The following is a 19,811-nucleotide window of genomic DNA, read 5'->3' as shown; positions in this document are numbered from 1 at the left end:
AATATATTTTCATGAATTCGCTTTAACACTGACTTCTTGAACCCAAATATGCGTTTTATATTGCTAGTAAGCTTTATTTATTAGTACACGAAGATTAGAGAGGAAAAAATTAAATATGTCGTGGATGATAATTGAGACTCCAATTTCTTTTTAAATTTTGTTTAAGGTAAAACTGAGTTAGCAATCATTTTGAAACCAGTGTCCGTTCTTTCATGCTAACTCTGGTTTCCGAATGCAGTTTATTCTCCCGTCTCCCTTAAGAGGAAAGCTTTCACATTTCAATGCGAAGTATCCTGAATTTTATGTGCTTTTTAACTGCTATGGAAAGCTTTTACAAACAGATTTATTTTATTCACTGTAATTCTGAATGCCTACAATATTTGACGACACGTAGAGACGTAAATAAAGTTTCTTTCTATTATAAACTGTGCAAATAGTTATTTTTGGGCGCAGTGTTTTTGCTTCTGAACTGAAAAAAATGGTTTCGAAACAATGTTTCTGTTGTAAACATTTTCTCGTTTCGATGTAGTTGTGAGGTGAAGCATATGCTTCATCAAAAACGTATTTTTCAAATTATTGTTTCACTTTTTTTAAGCTAAATGAAAGAGCAAAATTTTGTCCTAGCACTTTTAGATTATGAACATTTTCAATTTAAAAATTATTGGATGAATAGCATTTGATGTCAGTGACATTTGTTTAATGCTGCTAATTTAGCGATTAAAGAACCGATAAGCTGATCATGAAGCGTTACTGACTATTATTTTCTCATTTCTTAATTTAAGTGTTAACTATCATTTGAACAACTGTGGACAATTTTTGCCACAAAATTTTATAGAAAATTTTTAGCCCTTACCAGCGGTCGAGTGGGTAAAGTAACTGAACACTCGTAATTCGGTGCCGGGTTCGAATCCCGTCAAACGGGCTGACTGCATGGGCGTTTGCATTGTCTTCCCCGTATGTAACATGTATACGAGCCAGTTTCACTTAGAAAGTCCTCCACGAAGGCATCCATCCCCTTAGACAGATAGCCCTCGAGTCCTTTGCCATCGTTAAATAAAATAAACCAAACCGGAAATTTTTAATCAACGTAATATTTTAGTTACTGGATAAAAAGTTCTATATGTTTTATTTTAATGGATTTCAATCGTGCATTTACGTTGGAAAGAGCTGCCTCTGGCTTAGTAGGTAATTAATCGTCTATGGCTGCTTTTACCAAGTGTTTGCTAACCGCACTTGTGGCTGGTCATAGAAAAAGCTAATGATAAAGTTAGCTGCTTTAAGGATATGAGTGTTCTTTCTGTGATGTTTTGGGGGAAATATTTTATGAAATATAGGACATCTTTCAACCACAATAAATTACATGAAGCACGTGAAACCCCTGAAGGATAAAAAGATGAGTGAACAAACACCAGGACATCAACTGCCCTTGACCTCCGCGAGATATTTCTATGTAGCCGTTGGAGTTCACTCCTCGCTTGGTTTCCTTCCTCGAAGAGAATTCTCCGCAGCTCTGAAACTTTTCCCTTATTTCGATGTGTTTTAAATAAAGCTGCACCCATTATTTTTCCTCGAATTATTATTTTTAAGACTGAAAGACTAATAAAAACATTATCTTTGCTTTAAATCATTTAAGAGTTGGGGGAAGAAAAAAAGATTAAATACCCGATTGACCTGGTGGAAGTTTTGAAACGAGCATGATACCTCCAGTAGAGGAGGCACGAACTTGAACGCGATGGAATTCAACTTCCTCGAGGCGGTCTTGAAAGTTCAGTGTACAGAGATTTGGGCGAGACCTGGGGCGACTTTGCTTTCTCGGCTTTTGCTGTTTACCTGGGAAAGTAACCCGGGCAAAGATATCTCACAAAACTCTCGTAGTACAGCAAACAAACATTGGAATTTCTTAATGTATTTTTATTCCTCATTTGCCACAATGGTTGGTTATCTTTTATAAAAGTCGGCACGAGTTTGGTTGCAGAAAGTTACATCGCTACAATGACACAGTGTAGTTAAAATAAATTCCCCCTCCCTCATATTTGGAATTGAAAAATTAGGATTAGTTTCGCATATGATTTGAGTTGTGCTTGCAAGTATTTATTTAATCTAAAGTATGCCATCTATCGTACATACATCCGCCAGTATATATTAGCATAATCAGCTTTTTGTGTGAGGGATATTTCCCTCCCGTAAAAAAATTATCAACGAATCTAAGTGTGTTGTATTACATTTCCAGTTAATATTAACTTTTAATATATCTTTCTTAAATAAGCTGTGAAAAAAATTAAAAGAAAAAAAAAGGCTTAACTTTCAATTGATACCGGGACATTTTTTTGCGAACCTGTATTGTAGGTTCTAAGGATACGTAATAAGACACATTTCGCGTACAATTACACAATAGAATTATTAACAATTTAATTTTAAGATAAAATAAGCTCAATGTCTTCATTTAAAAAAAGATAAAGGTGCCACGGTACGTATGTTACTTTCTAGGTAAGCTAAACCGCGCTTTAGGTAAAACGTGGCCCTCATGTCCTTGGGATTCGTACCATAGCAGCTGAAAGTTAATTATGATTTAGAAGTAATTGTCTGGTAAATTAATTTTCAGAGTAGCATGCCCGCTGAAAGTTATTTTTAGAAATAACTGTTATAGAGTTATGAAGTATGTTTATGTTAGTTTGCTATTTAACTTATCCATTGCTTACAACTATCACTGTCATTGTTAATAAGTCGAAAAGCAGCTTGAAATTAATTCAGCTAATTTTTTCTTAAGCGCTTAAATAATGTCAGTTTATTAAATCATTTTAATTGACACTATGATGCTAAGCTAATAATAGTTTTTCACCTAGTGTATATTAAAAAAAAAAGGATTGAAATGTGGTTCAGATAATAAAACTTAGTGCATTAGTTTTAATCTGCATTCTACCTAGTGTTGTAAATTTATGCACTTTTAACATCAGCATTTCATTCTGAATTCGGGGCTTACAAGCGGCCAAGTCGCTGCACACTGGTATTTCGGTTCGGTGTTTGAATCCCAGCGAACGGACTGGGTACCTGGGCGTTTTCGTGGTTTTCCCAATGTGTATAAGAGCCAGTTTTCCTTAGAAAGTCCTCCACGAAGGCATCCCTTCCCTTTGGAACGGGAACTCATGGCAGTTTAGTTTCCCTTAGAAATCCGACAGTACACCTGTCACCGAGTGGACAAAACAGTTAAATAATTTAGTAGTTCTCAGTTTCAGTTTCTGGGCGGGTTCTTAATTGGGTTTCTTTGTTTCACCCAAGTGTAAGGTCTATGAACTATAGTCTTTTAAAAAGACCTCGAGGAAAGTATCTGCTCTGAGTTTACAATCTTCACCTTGCTTTGTAATAATCAACTAACCAGACTTAAGAAATCATCCAGAAGGCATCCTTGCAGATAATCTTCAAGTGTTCTGCCCTTATAAATAAATTACCCAGCTTTCAGATTTAGTATGTAGAATCTACATTGTAGATAGTTTTAATGATATACTAGAGGAAAGATTTGTTTGAAAACGTGAAAGAGAACCAGTCGATATGTGGCACTTTAACATAAATAGGGAATTTCAGAACGCATTTAATAATTATAGTGAAGCTGTGGTTTAGAATAAGTGTATTAAAAAGCCAACGAAGATTGTAATGTAGGAATTTAGGTAAATTGCTTTCGCTCCATATAATGTTTTCGGGATTATTTAGAAAAAACAAAGACCAAATTTACGAATATTTGTGCTTATGCAATTAACTTATTTCATGAATTATTTTGAGTTATGAACTTTATAAAACTTACTAAACCATATAAACCTCGTTTTTCAGAAAAGCCTTTAATTCGGCTCTTGGGAAAAACAGATGTAGAATTTCGGCATTCTTTTATTATATATGTGTATACATACAGTTGAGAGAAAAGTTACTTGTATTGAACAGCAACTCATTTATTTAATGTGAAGGCTTGCACTTTGCCAGTAAGTTGAAAAAATGTTCGTCCGATTCTGGTTATGGGAGTGTAAAGATGGTTGAATTTTTGAATGCTATCATTCAATCATCCAATATTAAGAATTCCCGTATTAGCATACGTGTGCCTTTAGAGAAGGAAAAAAAAGGACTTTTCAATATGTAATTTCTCACACTTAAGTTATTAGAAAATAAATTCAATAGTCGTTTCCTAGATTTAGACCGTTTCGTCATCATATATTCGCTTTTCTGATGTTTAAAATTAGTTTCCTAGCAAAGTATGGAATGAAAGCTAAGCCCCTTCACCATCCTTTTTGCTTGAATAAACAGCACGATACAAAGCAGAAAAGACATTTTTTATTGTAGTTTTACAGCACGTAGTATAGAGGATATGAATTTGAAATTCTAAGATATTATTTTTTTCTTTGTGCGGTATCACATGTATAGCATGAATAGGAGTTATTTTCCCTTAGAAAATCCTCCATTAAAGCTTCACTCCGTTTAGATAGATAACCCTAGTATGTTTTACCACAAGCCAGAAAGTCCAAATCCATTCTGCTGTGTATATTTCGTCTGTTGAATGGTGAGTTAACTAGCAGAGAGCGGCTGCTGTGAACAATCTTGGGTATGATTCAAATTTTTGAGTAGGAAAATGAAACTTCATTGCACTTTTTCAAATCGGAACAAAAATTTTTCTGAAAAGTTAACCTCATATTTTCTGTCCAAATAAGATTTATACCGAGGCTATTTGTATTTTATAGAAAAAAAAATTGTACTTATTTATTTCATGACATGATGTACAAAAATCGGCTAAGAAAACTGCGAAAAGGCTCTTGTTGAGTTTATCAGTAAAACTGCCAGCCTCCGCATGCGATCTATCGAGTGTAATAATAGAGTAACAAAACGCCCTAATTCAATACTCCGACTTTTTTAGGGCATTTTTTGTCTTGAGCGTGAGAAAGCAAAGGCAAGTCCGATTTGACTATTTTGGCTTCTGGACTGCCCGAAAAGAAAGGGGGGAAAAAAACCAAATATGCCCGAGCTTGCTTAATTCCCTTATTTCAAATATTTAAAGCATTGATCGATATGTCATTATTTAATGCTTCTCTATGTTGATGGTATACTGTACCATATATAGTTATATAATTTTGCGGAACTTTATAATTTACATTATACCGTCAAGTACTGTTACTTTTCCAGCTTTAAAATCGGATAACTTTAAATACTACGTTAAGTACTTGTTTTTGACATCACTAACTCGGATTATTGAGGCCTTGACTAACAGGTCATCACAGCAGTCTTTCAGGTTCCTTGAACGCGCGAGAATATTTGATAAATGAGTTAAGCCGCAATCCATCATTTTAAAACATCATAGCCTATATTTGTTTGGCATAAGCGTTTTAAAAACTTATTTTTCATAAATAAAAATCAGTATTCCTTAATATTCGCGAACTGTAGTTGCGGTATCTAATCATTTCTAATAGCATTAAACACCTAAATGCACTTTTATGGGTGATGGGTTGAGAAAGAAATTACATTTAAATAATGCAAAATGTTTTTTACGATTAAACAGCTGTTTTTCAGAGTTTTGAATGTGTCAAATACAGACATGATTGTAGTTTCATTATATATATATTGAATATGCTGATTCTGTGAAGCATGTGGTCTCATTTACGCGGCCTGTCCAACAACAACATCTTGGTGCGGTCTTAGAATGATAATAAAATTGAGTTTCGTAGTTATTTCCAAAGTTTTGTGCGCAGCAGACATAAAACGGTGGATTTAAAATTTCATTTTTGAGTATTTCTTACTGATTTCGAGGACTGTAAGTGAGAGAAATACTTATAGTCCTACTTATGGATCTAAATTAAATTACTGTGTCTTTCGGCTAGTAGCCTATGAACATTGGTATATGACTGCGTATCCGGGAACTGCTTTGTATCTAACACAAGCTATCAGTCTAATCATACATAGGTTTACCCTATGTGCTTGTCATAGAATGCCCTAAAAGATGAAATCGCATCAAAACTTCGGTAAGCTATTAATTATTGATACTAAAAGAATAAAAAAAAATCTTATATGAAATTATATCAAAATGATTCACTTTGATAGCACCAGAGAGTTTGTTACGGTTTTTAATGCGTTCGTTAAGCTCGCAGATTACAAATCTGCTCTTGGAGTCACTCCCGCTATACTTTATTATTCTTTATTATTACTTTTCCCTACTTGCGCCGCATAAAATTCAACAGCAAAATCGCAAAATTTTTTAAAGCGGAATATATTTTGAGTTCACGGTACTGTAGTGTTAAAAGTTGCTATTAACTTTTTTATATTGTTTACCCAGTTGATTATATAAATGTTCAGTTTTCTTAGAAAGATAGCTTACGGAATTTTTTGGTCTTTTAATTATTAACTTCTGTCTTTTTAACTTTATTTATTATACATCATTTTCTTCGCACAGGGCAACATCCTTTTACTTAAAAACGGACACGGGCAAAAAGTGATAGACACTAAAACATTACGAACAAAAAAAAGTGAGAATCAAGACTAATAGTACCTCTAGTGCTAAGCAAGGTAAAACTGAAATTTACCTGATTTCTGGGCGTGCAAGTAAGGATAGTTTTCTAAAACATCAGCTAGGAGAAAAAGAAAAAAAAAAATTCCTGTAAACTTCCAAAATACTTATGTAGTATTTTGTTAAAGCTTACGGCTGGAAAGCGTAAGCATTAACGCAGCGCATTAATTCCTGCTCTTCTTAACGCGTTCATGCAATGCAAGTTATTAACGTTTTACTCCATAATTTCCGCCTGCCTAACGTCCTTAAGAATCAAGTTGAATGACACTACATTCTTTACCTTGGAACACATTGATGAACTTGCCTAAGGCTGCTATGCACAAGTCCTGACTTCACATTAAACCAAGCGTAGCGTTATAACCTCTGAACTCCTGTAGTTTGCCTCGGAAAGAAAGAAATGAAAAATCAACCCTTTTTTCTTCTCTCACAAGCGGCGGCTTTTGTCAAAGAAAATATCTTCCTTGGAAAATAATTCTTAACTTCTTGTCTTTGAAATTCAGACGTTCTTTGTTCCCATGGATTAAAACTAGACTATTTATTGATCGTGTAGTGTGAGGGGTTGGTTAAATTTAATTTTGGGAATAATCCAGGGTATAAATTCTTTTCGGAAATGCAGTTTTGTTTCTTAATCTGATTAACAGTATTGCCTATTGAAAGGTACTATGACGCAAGCGCGTGAATTTGATATAAAATCGGCTCTGCTGGAATGGAAGCTTTCTAAGCATCCCCTAATACTTGAAATTCGGCGACGTGTGTTTTCAAAGTTTATTTTAAAAATAATTGTGAAAACAATATAAAATAATGAACTCTAAATAATTCTGTTAAGAGATTTATTGCTTTTTATTTTCCTCCCAAAATTTTTTTCAACTTTATTTGCTACTTGTGAAATTGCTACAAATTAATCTTTTCAAAATTTTATTGCTCAATTGCCCTTCCAGTTTAGCTGAATTTTTATTTTAGACATTTTTCTTGTTATGTAAATTTGTGTTTAATGTCTTGTAAACATAACTGGAATTTCTTTCTTTTTATATTATTTTAGATGTTTTAGGTAAAGAATTTATTTTTGTTGCATTAAGTACGGAATGTTAAAATGTAAATTAAAATGTAATCTTTCTTTGTTTTAATTTAACTTTGTCTTCAGGAATGAATTTTTTAAAGTGCCAAAATGTTTAATTTAATTTTTAATTAAACTTTGTCTTCAAGGATGAAATTTTTAAAGTGCCAAAAATGTTTTTGTTTGATTACGTTTCGTTGATTTCATATTGGCAACAATTCATTCAGCCAGAAACAGAAATGAGAAAAAACTAAATAAAATAAGTCAGAAAGAAACGGTATACACATTTGTAGTCGCTCAACGTTAATGGCCAGTTACGAAAATATTTCTTTCATTCAAAGCATATTGATTCTTTACATTTCTTGAAAATGTAGAAACCTTGTCTTAACGCATTTTTTGTCATATCATCTTGGAGGGTTTTCAAAGTTTCCCTTTTTTTTTTTAAGATAGTAACATGGACGGACTGTCTAGTCCGATTCCAAGAATAAAGCAGTGATTATTAGGTAAAATATTATCCGTGCTACTATAGGACGAGAGTTTTATTATCGTTATTGAGATTCTGAAGTGAATATTCTCTAAAAGATTTTGATTTTTTTTCACTTATAATAATTTTATTGATACTTCAGGATTAAAGCTACCACCTCGATCAATCGCTAAAATCGGAAGATTAGTCGCCATAGCTTGGTAAACATAATTTCTAGGTTTTTAACCTGAGGATTTGATTTTCAGACTGTTTCGATTGTGATACCATCGTTTCATTAATGCTTTTTTTTTTTTTTTTTTTTTTTTTTTATTTTTCTCTATAATGTTTAGCATTTTAACTTATAATGAATTGCAAAAGAAGCTATAATTTTTGTGATATTTGTAATGTGCCTTACTTTTTAATTAGCACTCAGTTTTGACCACATGACTTCTACAGTAATATTTTCTTTTTAAATGCTGGCAATTTTTGACTTTCCGTAAAGTTGAAAATAAGAATTAGATATCGTTTATTGTATCGAATTCTTCATTATTAATTTTTACCTCTAAAATGTTTACTATATGTAATTTGCTATCAATAGACCAAGCATTAATTTTCATACAAAAACGCCTAATTTTGTATATAGCAAAAGTCTAGAAATGGCCGCCAAATGAAATTATTTGTAGGGAAATACTGCCAAATGCAGTAACAAAACAAGCAAAGACTAACGGTTTGCCAACGTTTGGATTCATATTTATAATAACATATCTGGCGGTAGTTATGTAAAATCAGACAAAATATTTGTTTTTTATATAGCAGCAGTTGCAAAATTATATGACCATAAATATGAATAAATGTTATTTTACTAAAGGTAAGTAAATAGTATTTCAGATTAAATGTAAATAAATGTTACTAATTGGTAAATAAAAGTTATTTATTTTCACGTATTATTTTTTGGAGGTTGCCATAGCGTTTTTTAATATTCGTCAATCGCCAAAGTATATGCGAGGCCTCTTATAAGTAATGAAGTATCATTTTATTAGAAAAAAAATAAGCATATCTATTTGTGTCAGTATCTCTGAAGAGTTTTTTATGTTTTATTGTGCTCACTGCAAAGTCTTATGCCTGAGCGAACTTTAGTACCCTGATTAAACTTGATAGTTTTCTCAATAAGTTCTGATGCATTCTCATTCATAATGCCTAAGTTATGTAGAAGATTATTCTAATCATATTTTTTCTTGCAGCATCTCGCCGAAGATATGAATCTAGACACAGACGCGGACTGGACCCAGATTCTTGATAATCAACCCATAGTTTTAAACGACCGAATGATGACAGATGCCGTCCAGTCACCTCACATCCAATCAGAGCACAGTTACTCCCTCACCCTCAATGATGAAATGCCACAATCACCTTTCGGAAATAACATCAAACTGGAAGATTATGGTAAAGGTAGGCATTTCTACTTCTCTTAAAAGCTCGGTCAACACCAAGCTAGTTAAATTTCTTCTGACGCTTGTAGGCAAACTTTCATATTTTACCTCTCACATGAATTGAAACGAATTAAAATTTTAAGTACTTATGTATTATCCCGTCGACTGCAAACTTTCGCTACAGTAGAACTATGAAATCGGCGGAGATCTCGCTGCGGAATTCTGAGCCGCGCTTCTGTCTTGTAATTCTTAAAAAAAAAATATTCGTTAGTCTTTCTGCGCAATCTGCCAAACAGCCACTGCTGCTGAAATATTCCACCCACTTCATTTCTGAGCTTTGTAAAAAGGCTTTTGTCGATTTCTGTTGTTTTGTTAGGACCTCGAATGTTACCTGTTTAGAACAACACTATGAGTAAAATCTTCCAACAAGTAATTCTTCGATCAATGACTGTTTTGTGAAACATATGCAGCTGTTTCCTTCGTCATCCAACATGTGTTAACTTTGCATGAAGCTGTAAATGAACCCGTGTGCAATAACAAATGTGATTCTATTTTTTCAGCAATAACTGTTAATTTAATATTGTTACGAAAAGTACAGGCGCAGTGAGATAGCTTCCTCGCAAAGGAGTTTTAGGGTTGCCATAAAATGGCAAGGGGAGGCAGTATTGCCACATTTGGGGAGAAATCGCACATTTGTCGATATTTGGCGACATGCCATGGACGGATGGAGAATCTTCATGAACGAATTCTTACCGGTTTAGCCCAAAATGTTCTCGAACACAAGCCGAAAGCTATATAAACCCTGCTGGTTCGCAGTCAGTTAGTGTGTGTTTCGTCGAGAGTGCGAGTCAGAGTGCCTCGTAGAGTGCGAGTTAGTGTGTCTCATCTAGTTAGTATCGAGTTGGTGTCTCGTCTAGCGAGTCAATCCCTGCAGAGTCGATCGAGTTGACAGCCGGGCAGCGAGTGCCGAGTGGGTCGTCGAGTGCTCGAAAGAGTCTCGTAATGTATCGCGGTTAGTGCATCGTCGAGAGAGCATGCTGAGCTCCGGGAACGACTGAACCGAAAAGTCGGGAGCTGTGCTCTGTGTGCCGTCAAGTGCATCGCGAGTTGTAGCATGGAGAGTCTCGAGCGTACGTGGAGTTCCGAGAACGACCAAGCAGAATCGGGGGCTGTACTCTAGTGCTTTGCCGTGAAGCTGTCTCCACAGTGATAGCCTGATAACCTGGAGGCTGTGTCGCTGATCATGTCAGCGTGTTTATAGTAGTTCATCGACGACTGTAAAAACGTGTTTTGGAGCTGTCCTGACAATACTGGCCAATAAAGTGTGTTACGATATTCCATCCAAATCCACACTAACCCCGTACGAACGTGAAGGAAGAAACTGGTGTCAAAAGCAAAAAACGCAACAATATCTATAAAAACAAAAGGTGGCTTATCGAGATTGAATAATACTAAAACACAGATGTTATGTAAGGGTGCTGTCGGTTCACGCTTATCCATAATTGCGCTAAATCGCTCTGCTTGGCGACAGTTGCACGATCGACAGCATAATGCCTAAATACCAAACTTTATTTTATTAGTCTTAAATTAGTTTATATTGCTGTAAGATGTCTGAGTGACGAAAGGATTTCTACTTTTAACTGTCCTTACGTTCATTTAGGAATAGTTTGCCCTTCATTTAATGACTAAAATTTGCGAAACATGAGCTTCGAATCTTGAATTTCATAACACGGTTTCTTGTTTCATAAAGAAAAACAGATGGAATAACTAAAACATAAAAATGATTTTTTTGTTGTTGTTGTTTTTAGATTATTGAAGAATATGTCATGAAATATTACTGATTCGATTTTTAGAAACTGCAAGAAATAGACATCTCCGAATTTAGCACTCTAACAGAACAGCGCTCCGTTTACTTTATTAACAATTCTTATTTCTGGTAATTTGATAGTCTTTCTCCATTTTGTTGGTTTTGGAAAACGTTGTGGTGAAATGAATTTTCCAAGTCTCACGAGAGAAAATAATACTGTAAGGAATATGTATGTTTAAGAGCTATTCTGTGAGTCATTGCTTAGAATTATTTAAAACTGAAATGAGATAGGCATGACAGAATCAAAATTGCCTTGAGAGAGTCTTCATGTCACTGCATAAACCGCATTGTATTTAAAATTTCATGCAAATTTCCTTCCTTGCTATTTTGTCTTAATTGGTGACGGCCTAGTAAGACATACGTAAATGTTTAAATGAAACACAAAATTCCGTAACTTACCTCCATCTCCATAACAATGGTAATATAATATCATAATTAGGCTTTTGAAAATTTGATATATTTTTTCACTTACGGCATGATGAATGCTGTTTAATTACTCCATCTGTATTTTTACTTGCTTTATGCAGCATGAGAATAATACATTATTACCTTTTGTAATTTAATTATGCTCTGTCTTTTTATACCTTTACTTACGATTTGATATACATTATTGAAAGACTTAGAAACTGATATTTCTGCGTTTTCATTTAATGCTGCTCTTTCAAACTGTTTAAAAGGAAGTTGATTGCATAATGAATATTTTTCGGCAAGCAGTAGACTAAGCCTGAATTGGATTTTAGCTGCAGGCTGATAAAACGTTTTAGGAAGCTGTATACACAGTCTACAATAGTTCTTACCCGGCCTTTATTTTCGCAACCGTTGATAGTAGACACACACTTCCAGTTACAAAACTGTTTAAAATGATGATTCATCCTTTTATATTTTATATTAATATATATATATATATATATATATTGTACTCGTTATATAAAATAAAAAAACAAAAAGCTTGATGCTCATACAGGAAAAATTGACTGAGAGAATTAAATTCAAAATTTGCGAGTTTCTGCGTCATACTGAATTTGCAATGAGTGTTCGGTAAAAAAAAGGTCGAGTCATTAGGTTATTTGGGATGTCAGGAAGTTGAATAAAGAAGCAATGCCCTCGCCGTGACTCGAACCTCGGACCTCTTGAATACTCGCCGAGTGTGCTGAGTACGAAGACATGCTAATAAGGCGGGAGAAAAACCTTACATACCCTTCTTTTAAAGGATGACTTAGAATTAAAGTACCAATCGCCAAATTCTGATGGTGGAGAAGCATCATCCACCTTATTCAGTTCGGGCGCCACTGTAGATACATTAGGATATTTTGAAGCAGGAGACGTGAAAAAATGAGCAATGTCCTTGCCAGGACTGGAACCACGGACCTCTCGAATACACGGCGAGTGTGCTGACCGCTACACCACGAAGGTATGCTAAGGCGGGAGAAATGCTTTATGAAGTAAATTGGAATCATTCGAGGTTGATATTTCCTCTTAAATGACATTCAGCGACTTTGTTGTATTTAATTTATAATTTTATTACATTTAGTAAGCTGAAAGAATTTTCACATGAGTAATTTGTAAGTTTTCAAAGTGTAAAAATAGGTTATTAATAGTCCCTGGAAGTTTTATTACTTCAGAATCGTAATCTGGTAATCGCATAAAAATTTCAGCAAACTCCAAATATTTTTAATCTTTAATTACTGCAAAAGGTATTACTAGTTGGTTGCGTACTAATACTGGAGCCTGCTGTAGAACACGAACTCTAAAAGATTACGTGAATAAGATCGCCATTTGGAGGGGGAAGGATGGTCAATACTTTTCACAATAATCTGCATAGAAATGCCCCTCACTTACTGTCTGAACTTCGGAAACCTTTTTTTTTTTTAAAAAAAACTTATATTTTACTTTTAGTCAGGTACAGATGCAAACATTTCGCTGTTCAGTTTGGGTGCAGCAGAATTTAATACCCACACAATACCCCCACTCGCTCAATTTTTGTCGTACGGGCGTCAAATCTTTCGTGTTTTGTTCTTTTATAAGAGAATACAAAATTTTCCTAAATATAACTATAGGCACCACTTGAATGTCTAAAAAGTTTAAATTAATTTTTTATTTTGAAAATGCGAATACATTAATCTTTACTTCATTTGAAACATTTTTGTAAGAAGGTGTTTTGCAAGAATCTGGATAAAGACTTTTGTGGACATGGTATATATTTTAAGTGTCCAAAATTTATCTGATTAAATTCTTCAATGCTTAGTCTTTCTAATTTCTGTTTCTTTCTTTCTTTCATTTCATCAGCTATATACTTTAGAGTGAGTTGGTGGCAGAGTATTAAATTCGATTTTCTTACATATCTGCCACTCTTTTAATCTGCGATATGCTTGTAGTAAAATATTTCGCATTTGCTTGTAGAAATATAATTAGACAAAATGAAAGGGTTAAATTTTGGCATTTTCTGAAACTGATAATAATGTGAATAACGCATAAACAGGAAATATATTATGAGAAAACACATTAATACCGCAGACAGATTGTGCTTCATTAGCAAAACTTTTAGAAATAAATATTCAGAGATCATGACGTATTTTAGGAAGTTTCTTTGAATTATGCTTTTTGGGTTAGGACTTCATGTTTGTTGCATTACGGATCGTATATTATTAGGCAATGAGAACAGTCCGCGATGTTAATAACAGGAAGTACAATAAACTGATAAGTTGAGAAAGAAAATTCCTTTCGGGAGAAATTGTTTGATGTAATATTTAAGATGGCTAAAGAATTCATGTATGTTAAACTCAGAGGTTCTAGACAGAACTAAGTGACTGTTTGAAGTAGCAATAGGTTGCAACTCTGCTGAATCTTAGTTAACCTTTGTTTAAGAATAAATGTTTTATTACGAACTGATAAAAAGAGATAGATTTACATTTCTCTAGAATTTCAAACCTTGAAATAAGTTTTTACCTTGTTGCTTAGACCTCATTTTAGTAACACATTTTCTCTAATTAGAAATACGTTAGAACAGTTTGAAGGTCTATATATTATTGTTAAGTACGGTCTGACTTTACAAATCAGAAGTTTAAAATTCGCGAAGATTTTATATTTGAAAATGTTTCATTCTAATCTGAAAAGTGTTTTTCATAGTACTTTGCATAAGTTGTATATTTTAGGGAATCCACATTCACTTAATAGCTCCTTTTTGGACTGAATGACCAGAATTTAATCATTGTGCTACCAAATTAATTTTTAGGTTCCCAAAACTTAAGAAAAATTATTGTACACTAGACAAAAATGCTGTTGTCTAGTGTATTGGTTACGGACGCATTGGTTACGTCCTAAGTTCTTATCCCGACAATCCTAATTTACGTAATTACGCTCATATTATTATTAACCTGTGATACACGCATTCTTATTTATGTAGCACACAAAAAAAAAAAAAAAAAAAATCTGTGCTATATAAAAAAGCCAAAACTGAGTGCCAGAAAAAAGCATTCATATCAAAGCAGCGATAACTTTAATGTACGCGTTTTGCCTTTCATATAAATTACTTGACATTCAGCACACTGCCTCGGATGTTTTTCAAATACATTCAGTCTTGTTAGCGATAACTTAAAAAGCATAAACATACAATAACAGAATAAGCCAACCCTATCTAATCTATCATATTGTTGTAACTGGCGTTTTTCTAAACCTCTGTTAATTTTTTTTTTTTTTTTTTTTTTTTTTTTTTTTTTTCATGTTAAAAGACAGAGAAGTTATGTAGTATTCTTGGTTTTTTTTTTTTTTTTTTTTTTTTTTCTTTATCTCTGAAGATAAAGTAGTCCTTTACAAAAGTTGCCCATGCTTTAAGCTAACTACTTCCCGAAATTGTTTAATTTCAAATGAATCATTCAAGTCTGAATATTTTATAAATGAATTATTGCCCATGATTCCATTAAGAAACTGGCAGAAAAAAAAGAGGGATGGTGCTGTCATTAGTTTATTTCAGTCGTTAAAAGTTCCACAAATAAACATGTTAAAGTTATGTAAAGATGCTTAAATGATTTAAAGCATTCCCACACATATATCAACTACAAAGCCATGGAAAATATGGACTAGTGCTCTCATTTGACGTCATTAATTCAGTTTTCGTTTACTTTTTTTGTTGTTGTTGTCCTCTAAACTGTATACTCCAATTACTACTAATTTGTCACGTTAGTTGTCGGCTAATTCAAATGAAAACGAAGCCGTGCCATTCCGTGCCTTGTCGCACCATAGTCCTTCCCGCCTGACCCTCGGGTCAAGCCGACACCTGCTTTCACAGACCGAGACAGGTCTTCAGGCACAATCCCGCCTGTTGGAGACCCTATATAGGCCATTATATTCTCCGCGAAGCCAAAAAACAAGCAAATCAAATCACTGAATAAGATCACGAGTAACCACGATGCACGCCAAGTGGTACCTGTTGCACAATGGGGAAAAAATTGAATAAAATGGAATCTGGATCGCATGAGCTCTTTCGAGTGCCGGTCCGTTTTGCATGCGAAGCAAAGGATTCAGTCTTTTCCTTCACTTTCGGGCCATCACCTACTTAACGGTCATTTTAGTCTCAAAATCTAATGGTATGCTAGGATGCCATTTTCTTTTGAGCTCTAGAATTCCACCACTTAAAAGGATTCCCTGACCTTGATCAACCGCATCCTTTTCGCGTTTCCTGGTTCTTCAAAACCGGATTCTTCGGTCAATTTTGAAAATGTGGTCAATAGATGTTAAATTATGTCTACCGCGCTGTTATGTGCAATTAGATCTGAGAATGGAATTTGCTTATTTGCTATGAATTTAATTCGCTGGTGTTGTAGTTCACCTTTAGGTCATCGCTCTTTATTAAAGAATAAGATCGAAGGAATGAGGCTGGCTTTGATTTTATCTGATAAGATCGCTATTTGTCTCCATCTTCGATAAATTTAGATGTGTACTCCCAGTTATATTAATGTGCATTACCCTTGACTAAATTCTGCAATTGAACTGAATAATTTCTTTCAAAGCGAATGTATTCATTAACAATTTAGGTCTAACAAACTTATTCGGATTATTAACGCGAACTTATGCTTTAATTGCTAAGATATATTATAACACACTTTTCACAATATATATATTAGCAATGCCGCTGTCATATCCCCCCAAATATCCATATTATTTCTGTTCTATACATTTAATTAGTCGAATAATTCGATAGTTGAGGTAGACATTCTAATACCTATATAATTATTTTTTAAATGAATAGTTAGCTTTTTCTCCTCATAATCTCATACTGTTGTGTATAATACTTGCAAAGGGAATATCTGAATCATTTATTTTCATTAATGCATACTCTTCGATACCATAGTTATGAAAGAACAAAATATATTTGTGTATCCAAAAGATATCTATTACAACATAACACCATACGTCAACCTTTCATTCAAGTTCTTCCCAAAATTACTCTAAATAAAACATTCATTCTACGTAGAACTCGCATAATGTCTAGTTAAATTGCCATACATAAATGATTGGATTATTTAATTACGGCAAAGCACACGAGGGCTATCTGCCTAAAGGGAGGGATGCCTTCGTGGAGGACTTTCTAAGGAAAACTGGCTCGTATACACGTTACACATGGGGAAAACCACGAAAACGCCCATGCAGCCAGCCCGTTCGTGGGATTCGAACCTCGGACCGAACTACCAGTGTTCAGCGTCTTTACCGCTCAGCCGCTGGTGGGCTGCCATACATAAATGAATCATCTTGAATGTTTAAATCAAAGATTCAGTGATTGAACGAAATTATGACAAAATGTACTTAACTTTTTTCAGAGTTGGAAATGTTTGATTTTTAACGAGTTTTTTTTTTTTAAAATCTACTTTTCCTTAAATATTCTCCAGTACGGAGATTTAGCTCTTTAAATGTATTTGATGTCTGAGCTTTGTTCATAATTATAATCTTTTACTAAGCTTTTGGCTTGCAAATACTTTTACTGAAAACTTATCCTTACCCAAACTATGCATCTGAAGTATTAAGTAAGCCGGTTAGAATATATTCGCGTAGAAAAATCAAAAAATTATGTAGAAGATATTTATTTTTTTAAACTTAAAACTGAAATGGTTTAATATGAAGCCTATTTCATACTAAACATTTAATATACATATACTTAAATTTCTGAATTCTGTTTTGAATTTTGGTTTGACGGTGTCCACTTCGCAATTGAATGTTAACTCTAAGTAATAATTTCACAAAATTTATTACTTTTGTTCGTATTAGTTAGGATTAACTGACATTTTATTTCAGTTGAATGTAATTTATTTCCGACAGCTTTTTTTGCAGTCAAATAGAAAGAAAATAAAAATGTATTCAATTTGAATTCCCAACAAACGGGTGTTTAGCAGCTGTGTAGCTAAAGTATATTCTGAGTCTTTGTTAAGTCTTGGGACCAAGGAAAAGGTAAGATGTCTGGGCTTTGTTATGCAGCTTATTTGTTTAAATATTTCCTTTCACAACGAATAGAAAATTCTTTTGTGCTGAATTACGTGAAACAGCAAGCATATTTTTTTTTTTTTTTTTTTTTTTTTTTTTTTTTTTTTTTCCCCATTTTGAACTGATGAATCCAGTAATCTGATTCGGTGAACATAAATTCCAAATACAACTTTAAGATCGCGTTTGTAAATATTTTTATAAGTGCATAACAAGACCCAACAAGTTTTCAAAATTTCATGGGAGTTTGGGTTACTATTTTAATTATACACAAAGCAATTTGCTCTATTGCCATTTTTAAAGCTATAATGATGCTACGTTATATTTTTTATTGTTCCTTTCATGGCAATTAATATCGGTAAGTGACTCGAATCTTTCTTCAAACATCATTCATTCTCATCATTCTTGTTGCTGTGAAATTTATTTCATGTTGCAAATTCGTTATTCGTAAATAATTTCAAAGAAGTAATTGTTTTAATAAATGTTTAATTTATATAATTACTCAGTATAGAAAAAATTGATTTATGATTTTGTTTGGTCTTTATATTTTTATCATTTCAAAGGGAATATTTTAATAAAACAATCATATACCCATATCAGTGCTTAAAACCGAGATTGTTTTGTCGCTTTTGTGAACCTCAGCACAGCACACAACGTTATCGTTTTATTAATCGCATTTTCGTCTGTTTTTCTATGAATATTTCTTTCAAATTTTATTCTTCTCTAAAATCTCGCATATTTGTCTATATTCCCTTTCTCTAGTTTAAAGATTCAGTTAAATAATCTCGGTTCAAATGTTATACGTATCGCAATTTTTTTTTTTATGTCTAGAAGATGAAATAGTTGTTTTAATTCCTATAGCTAAGGTCTTCGATTAGTTAGTTGTAGTAAGGCTCATTAGAGCTCTAAGCCTTAGAGGGAAAAATGTTTTTCGTAGAAAACTTTAAGTAGAAAGTTCTTCAGGATATGCATTTACGTTCCTCTTTTTCATGTAAAATTCGAATTAAAATAAGTTTTAAATAAAGAAAGAGTAAAATCAAAATTTCATTCTTAACTTATTTCGTTGGTATCTCATGTTCGAAACGACTTATTTACGGAAATGATTTAAACCTAATCCATGTCATACATCCTCGACTCTATAATATTCACATCCTGCAGTAAGTCGCTTGAGAAAGCAAAAATACCATACGTTTTAATTATACGAGGCTAAGAAGCATGCGATTGATTAGCATTATTTCGTACACTTTTTCTACCAGTTTTACCAGTTATTCAGATGTTGCACAGATTTCCAAAATTTCCTCATAACGTTTTATTCTGTGTTAACATACAGTTAATCAAATTAATAAAGCAACGGATCATCGATAATTCATTTCTGAATCCATTTCCTAACGGAAAGAACTACAGAAGCCTTCCCTAGCATGTAACATTTTACTTAATTTTTTTCACGAAGCATTTTCCCGCTAGGAGTTAGAGCTCTAATGACTACAATGAACTAATCGAAAACCTTGGCTCATCGCATTTCTTAAAATTTATTAAAAATCTAACTGGTTTAGCTGCATGATAACAAAGTGAATAAGTTTTGTTAAAGCAGTATCATTGGGAAGTGAGACGCGTGCATAAATCTGTAACAACAATGAGAACTAAGTTCTGGAGGCAAGATTTTTAACTTCAGTTGTAATCTAGGTATAATTGTTTTCACCTTTATGTACAGTTATTATCCACGTATTTGTTTTATTATGGGTACCCTATAATAAGTTTCTTAAACTTCAAATTTCGCAAGATTAATGGCTAAACTCTAATAATTCGATAAATCAAATAAGTGCTTTTAAATTCTGTATTTTAAAATTTCTGTTTTTACAAGAAATTAAACCATAATTATTTTAAAGAGATGCTTATACTATGTAAAATAAGACTACTCAATATTTAATAAGTGTATGTAGCAAAAATAACTATGCCAACTTCAAAACCGCACAGCACGTATGATTCTTTCCATATCG

The 19,811-nt window shown here is 33.4% G+C and overlaps 1 protein-coding gene across 5 annotated transcripts in view; it reads left to right on the top strand.

Annotated features, from left to right (window-relative positions):
* The window catches only part of LOC118187672 (cyclic AMP response element-binding protein A-like), a 339,383-nt gene that overhangs the window by 254,830 nt on the left and 64,742 nt on the right, over positions 1–19,811 (top strand). For 4 of the 5 annotated variants that reach the window (XM_085809268.1, XM_085809269.1, XM_085809270.1 and 1 more), the window contains exon 2: positions 9,291–9,498. In XM_085809268.1, coding sequence (XP_085665394.1) covers positions 9,291–9,498 — 208 coding nt within the window. The remainder of the gene's footprint in view (positions 1–9,290; positions 9,499–19,811) is intronic. The other variant, XM_035357940.2, reaches the window with a different exon arrangement.

This window comes from Stegodyphus dumicola, chromosome X2, assembly GCF_044657685.1.
Source record: "Stegodyphus dumicola isolate Sdum_Otavi_A_Nest chromosome X2, ASM4465768v1".
Classification (NCBI taxonomy): domain Eukaryota; kingdom Metazoa; phylum Arthropoda; class Arachnida; order Araneae; family Eresidae; genus Stegodyphus; species Stegodyphus dumicola.
This window is presented reverse-complemented; position numbering and strand designations above follow the sequence as displayed.